The sequence below is a fragment of the Panthera tigris genome, chromosome A1, assembly GCF_018350195.1.
Source record: "Panthera tigris isolate Pti1 chromosome A1, P.tigris_Pti1_mat1.1, whole genome shotgun sequence".
In the NCBI taxonomy this organism is placed as follows: domain Eukaryota; kingdom Metazoa; phylum Chordata; class Mammalia; order Carnivora; family Felidae; genus Panthera; species Panthera tigris.
Window position 1 is genome coordinate 196,244,471 of NC_056660.1, and position 15,943 is coordinate 196,260,413.

The 15,943-nt window shown below is 46.2% G+C and overlaps 1 protein-coding gene and 1 long non-coding RNA gene across 3 annotated transcripts in view; one reads left to right on the plus strand and one right to left on the minus strand.

The window, feature by feature from the left end:
* The first annotated feature begins 36 nt into the window (after positions 1-36).
* Positions 37-4,419, plus strand: LOC122240943. The gene is made up of 3 exons (XR_006220758.1): positions 37-175; positions 1,394-1,463; positions 4,256-4,419. It is a non-coding gene; the product is annotated as an uncharacterized LOC122240943 (long non-coding RNA).
* The window catches only part of AFAP1L1 (actin filament associated protein 1 like 1), a 62,129-nt gene continuing 48,586 nt past the window's right edge, over positions 2,401-15,943 (minus strand). For both annotated transcript variants that reach the window (XM_042994587.1, XM_042994595.1), the window contains exons 15-19: positions 15,033-15,144; positions 11,520-11,684; positions 8,893-9,071; positions 6,297-6,425; positions 2,401-4,275 (exon numbers count right to left, since the gene is read on the minus strand). In XM_042994587.1, the coding sequence (XP_042850521.1) occupies positions 4,252-4,275; positions 6,297-6,425; positions 8,893-9,071; positions 11,520-11,684; positions 15,033-15,144 (609 nt within the window). In that variant the 3' untranslated portion in view covers positions 2,401-4,251. The remainder of the gene's footprint in view (positions 4,276-6,296; positions 6,426-8,892; positions 9,072-11,519; positions 11,685-15,032; positions 15,145-15,943) is intronic.

Consider the following 15,943-nt stretch of genomic DNA (forward strand, 5'->3'; position numbering starts at 1 on the left):
CCCGCGCGTGGGGCGCGTAGGGTGGGTTCCTGTTGTAGGACTCAGGCTCCGTGTTCGTCGAGAAATCCGCCGGGAACACGGGGGATCTCAGCTGTACCCTCAAGGGGCTTACGTAAAGTTGTAAACAATAAACGAAGGCAAACGCATTAAGTCAAAATATGACCGGTGTTTAAAGGTGAGGGGCGTGGTGTCACGGAAGCCTGGAACATGATGTGGCCGAGTGTGGGCAGTTGCCCCCAGAGGGAAAAATAGTTGAATTGAAAGCTGAAGGATGCGTAGATGCAAAGAGGAGGAAGGTGGTTCAGGTAGAGGTAAACAGCTTTTGCAAAGACCCAGTCAGTAGGGAGAGTACATTGCGAGTAATGCGCTGAAATATTGGAGGGAAGAGGGGCAACACAACACAATTAGCGGAACAGATCACGCGAGGGATTTAAAAAATTGGAGCCCGACTCCCGCATCACTCTTACTGCTTTCTCCCCTTCCAATTCCCTTGTTTTCTGACTTTATTATGTTTTTAAAATGCGTTTTCTCATTTCCCTTCGCTAGAATGCGAGCTCCGTTAGGGCAGAGATTATCTTGTCTATTTCCATTGAACGGTGGAACAGTGTCCTGGTGTAGTTCAAAATTTTTTTGTTGAATGTGAACTTGAGTCTTACTCTGATTGCAGTGGGGACATGTTACAAAACCTTTACATGTGTAACGGGGGGCCTTGACTCCCGTATGACAGATTGCTGGATCTAAGCAGAGAAGTAGGGAGACAAGCTGTTGGACTAGTCCATTCAAGGGAGGGCTGTATTTTGTCCTGGGGACTCCTTAATAGACCTTTGTAACCACCCTATCTGAAGTAGCTACTCTTTTAGGTGTGTTGGGCACGTTTTTGTTTCCATATTAGTATTTCATTTGTTTTCTTTCTGTTCTCCCAACTAGAGTTTGAGCTTCATGAGGGTCCACAGCTGTGATTTCTGACATCTGTCTAGTACAGTAGGTGTACATGGTAGGTTCATACCAGGTGTTTGTTGAATGAATGAATTGTTGGTGTCAGTGGAGATAGGAAGAAGTGGAAGAATTTGAGAGAAATTTAATATGGAAAATTGACAAGATAGACTGGTGATTGGGGTTGAGGGCACTTGGACTTGCTAGACTAGTTACTGCACAGTCCCCAAGGTAAAAACAACAACAACAACATTATTTAAGGAATGGGAGGTGTGTCCTCATTCTAAGTCTTCACCATAACATGGTTTACTTGTACTGCAGCTATTTGGGTCAGATTTTCTCTCTCCTGGTCTGCAAGTTCCTTGAGGACAGAGCTGGAGACTTTTGCATCTTTATATTCTATCCAAGGCCCAACTCAAATGTGTTGTAACCAATACCTTATGTCTCCTTTTCGTCTCAGGAGAAGAGCAGCATGGGTGCAGAAGGGATTATGATCCCCTTTACATTTGAGAAAACTGAGGCTCCGAGAGGTTGGTACACCTGCTCAGGGTCCCCGACTGATCCAGGGACGTCAGAAATCTGATAGTCCCCACACTTGGGGCAGGGTCGGGAAGGATGGAGCTTCAGCTCCACCCTAGAGCCGTGAGCCTATACCTTGAAAAAAACAAAACGAGGCATTTTCACAGACAAGGACTGGCCTCTGTGCTTTAGCCATTTTGTTTGCACTCTCTTAGCTGATTGACTTAACATCAAGGCTGCATACGTGCGTCCATTCATTCATCTAGGTATTAAGCGCTAGTGTGCTTCTGAATGCTGCAGTTCGGGGGTAGGGGGGTGGGGGGGGGTGGTAAGACATGAAGGAAATAGAACCTTGGAACTCAGAGGAAGGGTTGCTGGCTCCAGCACCTCCCAGCCGTGCGCTCCTGCAAGTGACATAACCCCTCTGGGCTTCACTTTCCCCACCTGTGAAAACTGGGATGCCAGAAACTGTCGCACAGAGTTTTAGTGCAAACTAAAGGGATAATGCCTGGAAAAGTGATCAGGTAGCGCCAGGACTGGCTACATAATTTAAAGGGCAAAAGGGGCACCTGGGTGGCTCAGTCGGCTAAGTGTCGGTCTTCAGCTCAGGTCATGATCTCACGGTCCGTTTGTTTGAGACCTGCACTGGGCTCTCTGCTGACTGCGCAGAGCCTGGAGCCTGCTTTGGATTCTGTGTTTCCCTCCTCTCTGTTCCTCCCCCGCTCACGCTCTCTCTCTCTCTCTCTCTCAAAAATAAACATTAAAAAAAATTATTAAGAGGGCAACAGCAGCGCCTTAAACCAAACTCAGGGCTCTACTCATCTTTGTGACTGCACCGGTTGTGTGCCCGTGAAGCTGGCCTTGGCTGACACAGTACCTGATGCATGGAGTACTCGATAAATGCTTATTATTAATTCTGTGGTGTTCCCCCCGCCAACAAGTCGCAAGATCTATCAGTGGGAAAAGATGCTCAACCCCAAAATAACACACTGAGGACACACTGAGGATGTAATTGGAGTATTTGGTGTCATTCCAGGATCCACATTTTAAAAAAGAACATTAACAATCCAGATGATGTGAGCTCCTTTCTCGTTGAAGATATTTAAGTGGAATCTGGATGCAAACTGTCAGTTATGGATTAGTTGCCTTTTAGCTTTTTGGTGGCTGTAATAACCATATACACATCATTTCTTCAGTAGAAAGAACGCAGAATTTTTAGACATTTGTTATCTAGCTAATAATGAAAGCCATTATTGACTGAGGATTTCTTGTTTCTCAGACAGTATGCAAAATGCTTCCCATGTATTATCTCATTGAATCTCCCCAATAGTCCTGGGAGGAAAATAGAACCATTAACCTGGGTTTCACAGGTAAAGAAAACAAGAATCAGAGAGGGCGAGTGACTTTCCCAGAGTCACCAGCTGGTCAGTGGCAGAGGCAGGGCTCAAACCCAACCCTGTGTAGATCCAGGCTCATAAGCCCTAAGCCTTATGCTTTGCCACTGGCCAGCTGGATGATTTTGGTCAGAGTTATTTTCCCTATTCTGGTTCCTGGCTGTCTCCAAGGGTGGTAAAGTTTGGATAAGGCACACGTTTGTAAAGCCCTAGGTAGGGTAAAGTGTGTGAGACCTCCATCAAAGTGTCCAAAGGCTGTTCTGGGATTTCCCTTCTCTCTCCTTGAGCTAAACTTGGAGCTCTTAACAGTTAACTGGTCTTATCTGTTTTTGGAAGGAAATGTAAAGACCTCAATAGCGCCTATAGTGTTGAGAAGGTAGCGAGTGGCACAGCAAGGAGACTGCCCCAGACTTGAGGTCCTTGCTTCCCCATAAAAGTATCAAGTGTAAGTAAAAGGCACTATGGCAGAAGTAAACCACTGTCCTCTGATTCTCCCTGATGATTTTACTTGATAAACAGATAAGGAAGGGCAGACCAGGGAGAGCCTCCAAGTGCAAAATAAGGATAAAGACATAAAGAGCATCACTTGGATTTCTAACCATTGCTCCTGGAGCCTGAGTGTCACATGAAATAGGTAAAGGACTTGACCGACCACAAATGGCCCCACCCTACAATGCCTGCAGCATCCTGGGGACGTTAGAAACCAATGTTCCCATCACTCTCGCTAAGAGCTCAAAGTAAGTCAGCTGCTGAACCTCCCCTTGCCTGCTGCATATCCGATCTCTAATATGAAAACCACTCCACTGTGGGGTTCTGGTAGCTGCATCTGCCTGGTTGTAAGGCACAAAAGGGCTGAGTGCAGAATTTGCATGTTGTCTATAGCTTTCGTCCACCTTTACGTAGGCAGGGAAATTCTATTCATAGTTCGGCCTATTTATGTTGTCCAGTGGTTGTCGGCAATGCCCAGCATGAATCCAGTAGGCCCATGTGTGATCAGCTGATCAAGTCTTGTCTCTGTGCTGTACCACCGGCTTCAGCACTGTGTTCCTTTGCCCTGAGGCCTGGGAATGGGATGCTGAGAATGGGACTTATTCACGTGTGCTTTCGTTCCTTCTTCGGAAGAGAGGGCAAAGATGTTTCACAAAACCTTTGCAACCGTGCGGATTTCTGTCTCCCTCCACCCGTTTTCCACCCTCTGTGAAGTTATAAGGACACTCTCCGTGTCCCTCTTCCCTTCTACTTCTTCCCTCCCCATATCCCCTAGAATCATGCAGACGATAAACGCTGGTCTTTTGGGTGCCCTGGAGAGTGGGGGGCTACTTCGAGTCTTTTGGCATCTCCTGGTGAAAAAAGTGTTTCCAATGCAATCTTGTATTTCCTTAGGAATGAAATCTTCACCCTCTTTCTAGGTCTTCTTCATTTCCCATTCCTGAAGGACAGAAAGACAAGACAAGTCAGTTTGCTGAATGTTCTATGTGACTTGCAGGATAAAAACATTCTACTGCACCTAATTATATAAAGATCTCCGCGGACCAGATTAGAGAGCCATGGGTCCTAGTCTCACTCGTTCTCTGTAGCCTTGGGTAAGTCATTTCTCCACACTGGGGCTCATCTTCAGGGGGGCCCAAATATCACAAAGTTTGTCTTTCTCAGACAAGGAAACTGAGGCCCATAGAGAGGAGAATGGGGACAACTTTTGACTCTAATGCTGTTCCACCGGACCTTGGTGTGGAGGAGGAGGCTGATGAGAGAGAAACCAAAGCAGTTTGGTAAGGAAGGGTGAAGGCAGGGGGCTCGCAGGGCTCCATTCTTTCCCCTGGAGCTGTGTAGGGGTTCATCTGAGAGGGATACTGATGTCTTGGCCAATAGTGAATGGCTTTTTACCCCTAAATGATGCAAAAGGATTTTCAGCCAGCTCTGGAGGTGATGGTGTGAACCAGGGTTCACAGGGATGGTTCGAACATTCTTGCTAGGAAGATTCCCCGATCCCACCCTGCTCTTCCCCCAGTGTTCACCATCTACACCGCAGTTGCCGAGGGCAATGACGGGAATAATCACCCTTAATTCCTTTCTTTTCCTCATCCTCCACATCCTCACCAGGAAATCCTTCGTCTCTACCTCCAAAGCCATCCACTTCAAATCACCCCCACCAAACCTTTCTCATCTCTCATCTAGGTCTCTCTTGTCCCCTTATCAGTTCTCACCATTGTTCCAGAACGGTCTTTTAAATACGTAATTGGTCTCCAAAAATTTTTTGCCCGGAACTTGCCAGTGACTTTCAGAATGTTAAAACAAAATTCACAGTTCTTTCCATGGCTTACAAGGGTCAAAGGGAAGCGAACTGGCCCACAGGCCATGTCTGGCCCGCTGCGTGTTTTTGTAGCACCCATCAGCTTAAGAATGGTTTTCACATTTTTAAATGTGCGGAAAAAAATAAAAAATAAAAACAGTAACGGTTTTTCTTGACATGTGAAAATTTTATGAAGTTCAAACCTCAGTGTCCATAAATAAAGTTTTCCTGGGACACGGCCATGTCCATCTTGTTTACATGTTGTCTGTGGCTACTTTCCTGCTACAACAGCAGAGCTGAGTCATTCTGGAAGAAACTCTGTGGTCCACAGGCTCTCATATATTTACCATCCGGATCTTTATAGCAAAAGTTTACTGATATCTAGTCTAGATGATCTCGCCTCTGGCTGGTTACTTCTCTAATCTTATGTCCTAATGCTTGGGTGTTTGATTTTCAAGTCCACAATTTCTTATGCCCAGTTCTGAAATCCAGAAATCCCTAAAACCAAAATTTTTCTAAAGTGTTTGGGCACAAACTCAACTGGTGGCAAAACCTGACCTGAACTGATATGAGGCTGTTTATAACCTATTTATTCTACAGGGGGTGAAGATTCATGTGCCTTGTAAAATTTTTAACGTGTTTGCTTACAGGGGACCTCCTGAGAATTTGTTAGAGTTTTTCATCATACTCAGTCTGTGTACCGTATTACCTTTCTAAAATCCAAAAAGTTCTGTAGCACAGCTGGCCCCAAGATGATCAGACTGTGGGCCAGTATCATGGAGGGAGCCCTGGACTTGGAATTGGAAGAGGTGGGTTGGCAGCCCAGCTCTTGCAATGATGCCCTACATAACCTTGGACAGGTCTCTTCACTTCCTGCTCATCGGTTTCCTCACCTATGAAACAGGGCCTTTCCTGTCCCCAAACCCACTGGAGGCTCAGAAACCAGAAAACTGAGCTTGTTAGAACTGTGTGTTAAGAATGAGTCAATAGGGACCGAACGAGATTTGAGGACCTTCTCAGAGCAAACTTCCTGAGTTTGCGTGGATGTGCTGGCATTTCTCCGCCTTTCTAACTAGATGATGTTTTGGCTTTTGGTGAGGTTCCATCGGAAGGCTGCCCGGTGTCTGAATTTTAATTAGCTGAGCTATTGCTTGCTATACCTTGGCTTTCTGTAGCACCCTTCCTTGGTTAGAGGTTACGATGGATGGGCTTCTCTTCCTCAGCTCAGAAATACAGTTGACAGGGAGAGGTTGCTCTGAGGCACTGTTCTGGGCTTTATGCGCAGTTTCCTGTTGGTGACAAGAAGCAGTTACATAGGTGAGGTCTAGGGTGGCTACCCACACCTGGCTTGCCCTCTAAAGAACGCAAATAGAGTATTTGCAAACGTGCAAATAGCACAGACATGCCGGCACCAAACAGGGTGAGGGGAGGAAGACGCTTGAGGGCCTCGGAATAAAGGGAATGACGTCTAGAACTACTGAGCCCTCACGATGTACCAGGCATTGCGTGGATTAGCTCCTCTAGCCTTTCCAAACCTATGAACTAGACGCTAGTATCGGTCAAACTATTTTACAGATAAGGGAAATGGCAAGGTCGGGTCACTGCCCGAGGTCACATAGCTGGCAAGTGGGAGGGCCAGGATTCGGACCCTACAGCCCTCTCTCTTAACCTCTGCCCTGCATTCCTTCCCATTTTGTTGGTTTGTTTTAATGTTTGTTTATCTTGAGAGAGAGTGTGCGCGGGTGCACGTGTGAGAGTGGGGGAGGGGCAGAGAGAGGGAGAGAGAATCCCAAGCAGGTCCTGTGCTATCAGCGCAGAGCCCAGTGTGGGCTCGATCTTGCGATCTGTGACATCGTGACCTGAGCTGAAATCAAGAGTCAGCCGCCCAACCTACTGAACCGCCCAGGCGGGTGGCCCTCGTTCTCATCTTCTAGAGTGCTGTCACCTCTTAAATCTTCCAGATAGTTGCTTAGTACCTTACTACGATGTGGTTCCTTAAGAGTGACATATTAACAGCTAAGCCTGCAGGGAATTGAGAGAAGACTTCTCTTTATCTCCAAAGACCATCAAAAGGATCAAAAGTAGGGGCACCTGGGTGGCTCAGTCGGTTAAGCGTCCAACTCTTGTTTTTGGCCCAGGTCATGATCTCATGGTTGTGGGGTCGGGCCTGTGTCAGGCTCTGTGCTGGGTGTGCGGCCTGCTTAAGCTTCTCTCTCTCTCTCTCTCTCTCTCTCTCTCTCTCTCTCTCTCTCCCTCCCTCCCTCTGCCCCTCCCCTGTTTGCTCTCTCTCTCTCTCTCTCAAAAAAAATAATAAGTAAAAATTTTTTAAACAAAGGCTCAAAAGTAGTGGAAAAGCCCCCTGGGAAGTGAATTTCAGGGCACACTAGTGGGAGGAAGCAGCTGGGATGAGTGAACCACTTCTAGCTCTCCCACCGGGCCTCAGTGAGTTTGTCTTTGTCCTCTGAGCTCTTCATCTGGAAATGAGGTTGGAAAGTCCCACGGAGAGGAAGCACAGGGGCAGACAGCGTGGCTTCAGACAACAACAGTGAGAACACCGTCCCCAGTGACAGCTCAGACTTAGACAAGTCTCTCTGCATCTCAATTTCCTTGTCTGAAACCAGGCGTAACATTTACTCATTCGTCAAACATTTGTGGCCCTCCTACTGTTTTTCAGACTCTAAAGGGCTAAGGCTATAAGGACAAAACAGCCATAGTCCAATTTTTTTTTAATAAAAATACAATCCCGTGGGGGGAGACAGACATTAGACAAGACACACACACACACACACACACACACACACACATATCCATATAATATGTATACGCACATTGTGGCTAAGTGCTATGGGAAAGGATAACAGATGAGCCCACTGGTACTTTAGACCAGCGGTTCCTAAATGGGGGCAGTTTTGCCCTTCCGGGGGACACTTGGTAATTTCTGGAGACATTTCTGGTTGTCAGCTGGGTGTGGAGCTACTGGCGTCTAGTGGGCAGAGGCTAGGGATGCTTCTAAACATCTTACGATGCATATGGCAGTCCCCTATAAAAAGAATTACTGGCCCTAAACGTCAGTAGTGATGGAGACCCAGGGCAGCCACGTTCTCCCTGAGGAAGTCTCATTCAGGGTCAGAGTATCTGCCTTGCAGGGTTGCCCGGAGTGCTGGAGATAATGGATGCAAACCCCTGAGGACGGCCCCGTACCCTGGGGACCCTGAGAGAGGGCACGTGTACCGTGGCTAATACAGGGCTCTGCGTCAGACTTCCTGGATTGGGAATCCTGTCTCCCACTTAACTGAGTGACCTTGAGTAAGTCATTTGACATTGCTGACCTCAGTTTCCTTGTACATCCAATGGCACAAATACACATAGCACTACGTCACAGGACTGCTGTGAAGATGATGAGGTCACACAGGTTCAAATGCTATACTGGCCTATGTTACTGTTCAACACAAGTTTGCTCTTCTTCAATGTATCATAGCTATAATTATCAATAACCCAAAGGCTACTTCTAAGATCACACTCAGGATAAAAAGTCAAATGGCAGATAGGCCTGAACTTGCTCCAGGAGCCCCCTCCCTAGCCATGCCACCTCCTCTTTGGGATCGGGTCTTCTGGCACCTTCCCTCCGCTTTGAGCCTCCATTTTCCCATCTGTAATTGAGCCTAACTCCTACCCACAAAGAATGATCCTGAAGATCTATAGCATGTGAGGGTGTTAGGGAGCAGCTGCCCCTGGCACAGAAGGGCACACACTCACCCCACTCTTGGTCTTGCTGCTCACAGAGAGCCCCAGGGCCGGGCCTCCCGCCAGGGACTGCTGCAAGCGCTCCTTCACGGCCACCAGCCGCAGCTCCAGATCAATCCGTAGCTCCTCCTTTGCCCGACACTCAGCTTCCAGGGTGGCCACGGCCTCCTCCAGGACCTTTAACTTCGCTCCTGGGTCCAAAGACATCAGTGAGAAACGGCTGAGCCTGGCTTGAAGCATCAGGGGCTTTGGCAGGGCCTCTGCTTCTGGTCTGCCCTGTGGCTTTCCCAGCCCTTTGTCCCCATTAAGAGATGGACTTGCAGCCTGGGGTGCTAGCTCCGTGCGGGGTTGTGTGGTTTTTACCTGCCCTGTACCCATTTCCCTAGCTTCTCGATACGGAACCCTCATTTTCCACAGGAAAACCACCTTCTCCTCCCATTCCCTATAGTTTGGATAGTGCTGACCTCACTTTTAGTTCAGGGGGTTGGCACATAACCTAGATCTGGCCCATAATCATAATTCCATTTTCTGGTCACATTGATTGGTTTAGAGATCAAAGTTGGTCTAATCAGAGGGAATCCTGAGACTTTTGTGGGGTCCGCTGGGAAGAGAAGTTCTCTCTGCTGGGGTGGCTGGGAGGATTGGGTGAGGGGTAGAGCTGTGCAGCCATTATGCCACCATGAGGCCACACAATGAAATCAGGATGGAGGAAGGCAGAAGCAAGAATTAAAGAAATATGCTTCCTGGTGACATCATTTAAATACCTGGACCTTGCTATACTTGATCGCTCAGTTTTCCAATTACATTTTTATTTTCTTTTCTTTCTTTTCTTTTCTGTAAGTTCTATGCCCAATATGGGGCTTGAAATCATGATCATGAGATAAAGAGTCCTATGCTCTATTGACCGAACAAGCCAGGCACGCTGATTTTTTTTTTTTTTTTCATTTCTAAGCCAATTTGACTTTGGTTTCTCTTACCTGTAACTGAATTATAACACAGGGCTTTACATTGACCAGGGGTTCCAGTTTGCTGCTTATTCAGTCTAAAGTAGCAACCCTATATTCGTATCTTTTTCATGCCAAGAGTTGCAGTGGGCCTTACCAGGTTTAAATGTTAGCTCCATTCATTCTTTGCTCTGAGACAAATAGGAGGCTGCACTGGAGGATTTTCCAGTAATGGTGAATTCTTTCCATTCATTCATTCATTCATCCATCCATCTATTCAGTAAACACTTAGCGAGTGCTTACTATGTACCAGGCACTGTTCTTGCCCTTGGGATATCAGTGAACAAAACAGGCAATGTTTGCCTTTATGAAGTTCACATTTGTGTGTGTGTGTATGAGAGAGAATAAACAATACGTTAAAATAATAAATAGAATAAATAATCTAATATTACAAAGTGATGGGTTACAGAAAAAAAAAGTTGAGCACAGTAAGGAGGACAGTTAGCCTGCTCCAAACTCTTGTTTTGACTCTTAGAAAGTTTTGTATATTGGGGCGCCTGGGTGGCTCAGTCAGTTAAGTGGCCGACTTCAGCTCAGGTCATGATCTCATGGTTCGTGAGTTCGAGCCCCTCAACAGGCTCTGTGCTGACAGCTCAGAGCCTGGAGCCTGCTTTGGATTCTGTGTCTCTCTCTCTCTCTCTCTCTCTCTCTCTGCCCCTCCTCTGCTCAAGCTCTGTCTCAGTCTCAAAATAAATAAACATTAAAAAAAATAAAAAGTTTTGTATATTGAGACCACACTGCTTTCCTATGCTTCCTTCCACAGATTCTGGTTCCTGGCTCCACAGAAGTCTTAACCTTTAAGCTAGAAGTTCTCAGTTAGGTTCATGGATTTTTAGGCAATCTAAGGGTGAGTTGTGAGGGCGCATAAGCTCTTGGCTGCTGCAATTGTCTGTAACACTGCGAATTGTGGGGTTTTGTTCCCTCCTTATGAAAGGGTCCATAGGTCCCATCAGATTCTCATGGGGCTATGTGACCTTGGATATATTTTATAAAGGACAAAGACCTCTGTTCTCTCAAGCATGTGTGTACAAACCTCAGGCTGAAATTGTGCCAAACTACAGCTACAGGGAGAATTCAAAAGAAACGGTGGAAAGTGGGGTGCAGAGGAGCCCAGAGCAGCCTGAGTCTGCAGGGGTTATGGCCCTGGATTTTCGAAGAGGATCCTGGGAACATGTCTCTGTCCGTCAATCCCAGAACCAGGGCCAGTGTCTCACACAGCTGGGTGTTCAGCACATCCGTGAATGAGTGAATTAATGTGAGGCTCAAAATGGTATCTCCTATTTCCTTGATTCTAAGTCACACTCTGTTGTCACATGTTAACATTTCTAAAGTCAGACCAAATTTTGCTACCTTAAGTGTACACATTTTTGTGATGCGTCTTCATTCCCTTACCCCAAATCAGTAAATTGATGGCACTTAAATTGGCCCTTAAATAGGCACTTAAATTGATGGCACTTTCATTAGGAAGGATGATGATGATGATGTTGAGGAAGAGGTGGAAGGAGGATAAGGAGGAGGAAGAATGGGAGGAGAAGCCCACTTGTCCTGGATAACCAGGTGACCTCTGCCATGGGAGGTGTCAAGGTCCAGCCCCACCCCCCACCTTGAATGCCCAGGACGCACCCATGTAGGTACCTGGGTTGTTCCGAATGGCTTCCTTCAGCTCCCTCTTCTCCTGCCTCAGTGCCATCAGCTCTGTCCGGATTGTCTCCTTCTCTTTTTCCAGGCTCTCTTTTTCTACCAGGTACCTCCGGGCATCTTCCTCAGCTCGGTTCTTACCGTACTTGTATTGATTGGCACCTGCAGAGATAGAAGACAGGAAAAGGCCCCCATTCCTGACCTCTGGTAAGGGTACCTGGGTGACCTTGGTGTCTTTCTCAGCCCCAACTTCTCCATCTGTAAAATGGGAATATTTAGATCTAAAAAGATAAATTTGGTGTGAATCCTCCAAGGAAATAGGAGCAAAAGGGAGGCAGGAGAGCACAGAGACTAGGAACAGGGCCTTTGGAATGAAGCAGACCGAGGTTTGTGTTCTCTTTTGCCCTTTACTAGTTGTGTGACTTTAGGGCAAAAGTGAACAGTGGTGTTTTGTGCCATGCCCTGGGCCTTAGTTTCTGCATTTGTAAATGTGGATATTGATCAAATTGGCCTCTTAGCATTGTGCTAAGTTTTGAATGAGATAGTTCATGAAAAATACTTAGTACAGTATCTGTAGAAGTGCCTAGTAAATGTTAGATGATGATAAGAAACAAATTTTTGTGATGTATAACACACTTTAGCTTTAAAAGGGCGTTTTACAGTCAATTCTCAGATATATGTAAGATAAGGAGACAGGTACATATAACTCAGATCCATAGAAAATCAAGGAGTTGGGCTAAAGTCAGGCATTGCCCATTTTATTCCTGAAAAATGGGTTGGGGGAGCGAGGGGCCCCAGGAGTCTGTTGGAGGCTCTACATTATGGTGGACAATAACAAATAATTATGGCAAAAATTTATCGAGCATTTACTATATGCTAAGCCATTGACATGCATTTCCATTTAATCTACATAAAAACTTACTATTATTAGCTTTATTTTGTTGGTGGGGAAACTGAGGCACCGAGATGTTAGATCTCACTGTTAATGATGGCAGAGCCCAGTTTGAGCCCAAAGGGTCGAACTCCAGGGTCCGTGTCATGCATTTACTGCTCTAGCTGGAGTGATGCCATAGTCTAACCTCTCAGGGAAATTTTTATTTATTTTTTTGCTTCAGACAGTCACACACAGCCCTTTTAAGTTGGTGGGTGTGGAGTTTGGAGCGATTCCCATGGTTACTAATAATTGGGGGTCTTTTCTCTCTAGCTCTTGTAGGGATCGCAGTGGTCCCCCAGTGATGCATGCAAAATTCAATTCCTGTCACAATGGCCTTGATCACAAATAAAGCATGGAGGGCAGAGAAGGGGACCCATACTTCCCCCAACTTTCCAGATACACAATGGCATCCCAGGGGAGTTTTCTCCCAGACTTTTGGATTCGATAGACTGGGAAATAAAAATAAATGGGTAGACCAGCAAAATGGTGTCAGTGTTGTATCAGATAAGGACCTTAAAATCCCCAACCACCATCTGTTATTCCCAATATTTTATAAAATAAATAGTACCTCAACATCTCCAGAGTTGGAAGGACACAAATACAGAGGAAAACAGTCATTTACACTGAACAGATTGAGCAACCTCACAAGAGACCCCAAGCCAGAACTGCCTAATGAAGCTGTTCCAGGATTCCTGACCCACAGAAACTGTGACGTGACTCATGTTTACTTTTGGAGCTAGTAAATTTTGGGTAATTTATTACCCAGTAATCGGTAACTAATACATGACCTTGGGCAAGACCCTTCTCTTTAATGTTCTTCAGCTGTTTCATCTGAGACACACTGTTGGACTAGATCTGTAGTTTGAGGAGCCCTGTGATTTCACAGTGACGGCTACCAGGCTGCTGCAGGGGCAAAGCGGGGGCCAGCGGGTGGCCCAGCTCCAACCAGAGCAGCTCCCCTTCTATATCTCTGATAACCTGGACTTAAATATAACATTTGATTTGAAGAACCTGTGTTTTGTTATCTTTGTTGTTGTTTTTTAACGTTTTGTGATTTCTTTAGTCTTACATGCCTATTTCAGTTTACTTTTCCATTTTATTTTCATGTATTTAAAAATTCGTTTTTAAGTTTTATGTATTTAAGTAATCTCTACACCCAACGTGGGGCTCAAACTCATGACTCCGACATCAAGAGTCACTGCTCTGACTGAGCCAGCCAGGCGCCCCTACTTTTCCATTTTAAAATGGGCAGTCCAGGGGCGCCTGGTGGCTCAGTCGGTGAAGCGTCCGATTGCAGCTCAGGTTACAATCTCGTGGTTCGTGAGTTTGAGCCCTGTGTCAGGCTCTGTGCTGACAGCTCAGAGCCTGGAGCCTGCTTTGGATTCTGTGTCTCCCTCTCTCTGTGTCCTTCCCCCGCTTGCGCTCTGTCTCTCTCTCTCTCTCAAAAATAAATAAACATTAAAAAAAATTAAAAAGGACATTCCATAAAGGCCCATATTTCCAGTGCCAATGAGAGTAGAGCGTCAGGAATGTTACACAACAACCGTCTGATTGTTCGGTGGGAAAACTCAGACCCAGAGAGGGGAAGGGACTTTTCCAAAGTTACGCAGTAATTAAACGATCAAGTGGGGAATGGAATATAGCTCTCCTGACCCCCAGAAGAGATTGTCTATATTCATGAAATGGAGATCTAAAGAAAAGTATTTAAAAAATTAATCTTCAAAAAGCAAGGGATAGAACTTGACTGTGATCAGGTGCAGGGGGCAGAACTATAAAGCAATAAATAAAAGACTCTTGGAACGTGCTGTCCTACAGGAAGCTGGCCTGCTCATAAATCACACAGGAGCAGAGATCAGTGTTGGAAATCAAAGAGAATTTACATAGCCTGCCATACTTAGCCTTTATTGTGCTGTGTGGCAATCAGGCAATTCATGGAGCTTCTATGGGGTGCCAGGCAGAGCCCGGGCTAGGACACAGAGGTGAGCCGTGCCTTCCAGGCAGCTGCCTGAAGGGTATTTGGAGGAGTTCATTTCTCCACGTGTTACCCCAGATCAGAAATTATAAATTGTTAGCTTTGGAACAGACAGAGCCTGAGGATGAATTTTACACGTGCATATATGTGCATACATATATAAGAGACAATGGAACATAAAAACATATTTAGCCTTATTTAATGTTAACGTTTTTGAAAATTAATTGCTAGTGTTAAGAAATAAGTGGATTTCACATAATGGCTAGATTTCTGGTCTCTTGAATAATCTACAAACCTAGGTTGGCATGGCTGTATGGGAGCCACCGGCTGGAGCTGGGTAGTGGCCAGCCCTATAGCTGGAGCCTGAGTTCTCCGGCTTCCTGCAGTCTTCCCCCACCCCATTCTCTAGCGTTTCTCTTCTGAGGCCACTTGCTAGCTGCCCTTCATCACTTGGCTTGTGCCGTCATTTTTCTTACGGTAGGGTATTTTCTTATATCTCACTTCACTCATTAATTTGCCTGCCTGATGTCCGGAGGGATCCGATTTGAGACGCCCTACCCTGTGGATTGTTTCCTTCCTTTCCTCCCTCCCACATGGGACTCACTGGAGGCATGGCGCTTGACTTTGACCTGCGGATCCACGCGATGGGACTTCTCACTGCAGGAGGAGGCATGGCGTTTCACCTGGGCCCCAGTGGGACGCTTGGGCTCCTCGTCCTGGATGGGAGGTGGAGAAAGGAGTTGAAGTACAGGTAGGCTCAGGGCCCTCAATGTGGGTGTGTGTTCTGGTCCAAGTGTGGTGGGTGAGCGTTGCAGGACCTCTGAGATCAAGTTTATAGACTACTTCTACTAGCATATATCATTTGATCCTCATCCCTTCCTGTTGGGGGCAGCAGAAGGCTCCCTTAAACTGGGATATCTGCTGAGAGGAAATCAGGAAGTCTCAGAGGGCTGTAGGTGACCACATTTGATTTATTTATTTTTTTTAACGTTTATTTATTTTTGAGACAGAGAGAGACAGAGCATGAATGGGGGAGGGTCAGAGAGAGGGAGACGCAGAATCTGAAACAGGCTCCAGGCTCTGAGCTGTCAGCACAGAGCCCGACGCGGGGCTCGAACTCACAGACCGCGAGATCATGACCTGAGCTGAAGTCGGACGTTTAACCGACTGAACCACCCAGGCGCCCCCTGTATTTGATTTATCATAGATATTTCTCTCTTCACATCCTTTGGAAGTGTCCCTGAAATTTTCCGAAATGGCTAAATATAGAGTTCCCAGGGAAGATAAAAAGTCATGGATGACGTCAGCCAATGGTGGAAGGAACATAAGTTAATAAACTGGCTATACCTTTGTGCATGATGAGAGTATTAAGGGCACTCAGAACCCTGTCAGAGCTCAGGGAACCATGAATGGAATACGATAATAATGTAATATGATAATGATATTGATAACAACAGTACTCTTTACTCGGTGTAAGACCTTCCAATGTGTAGGCATGGTGCCCATACAGTATTT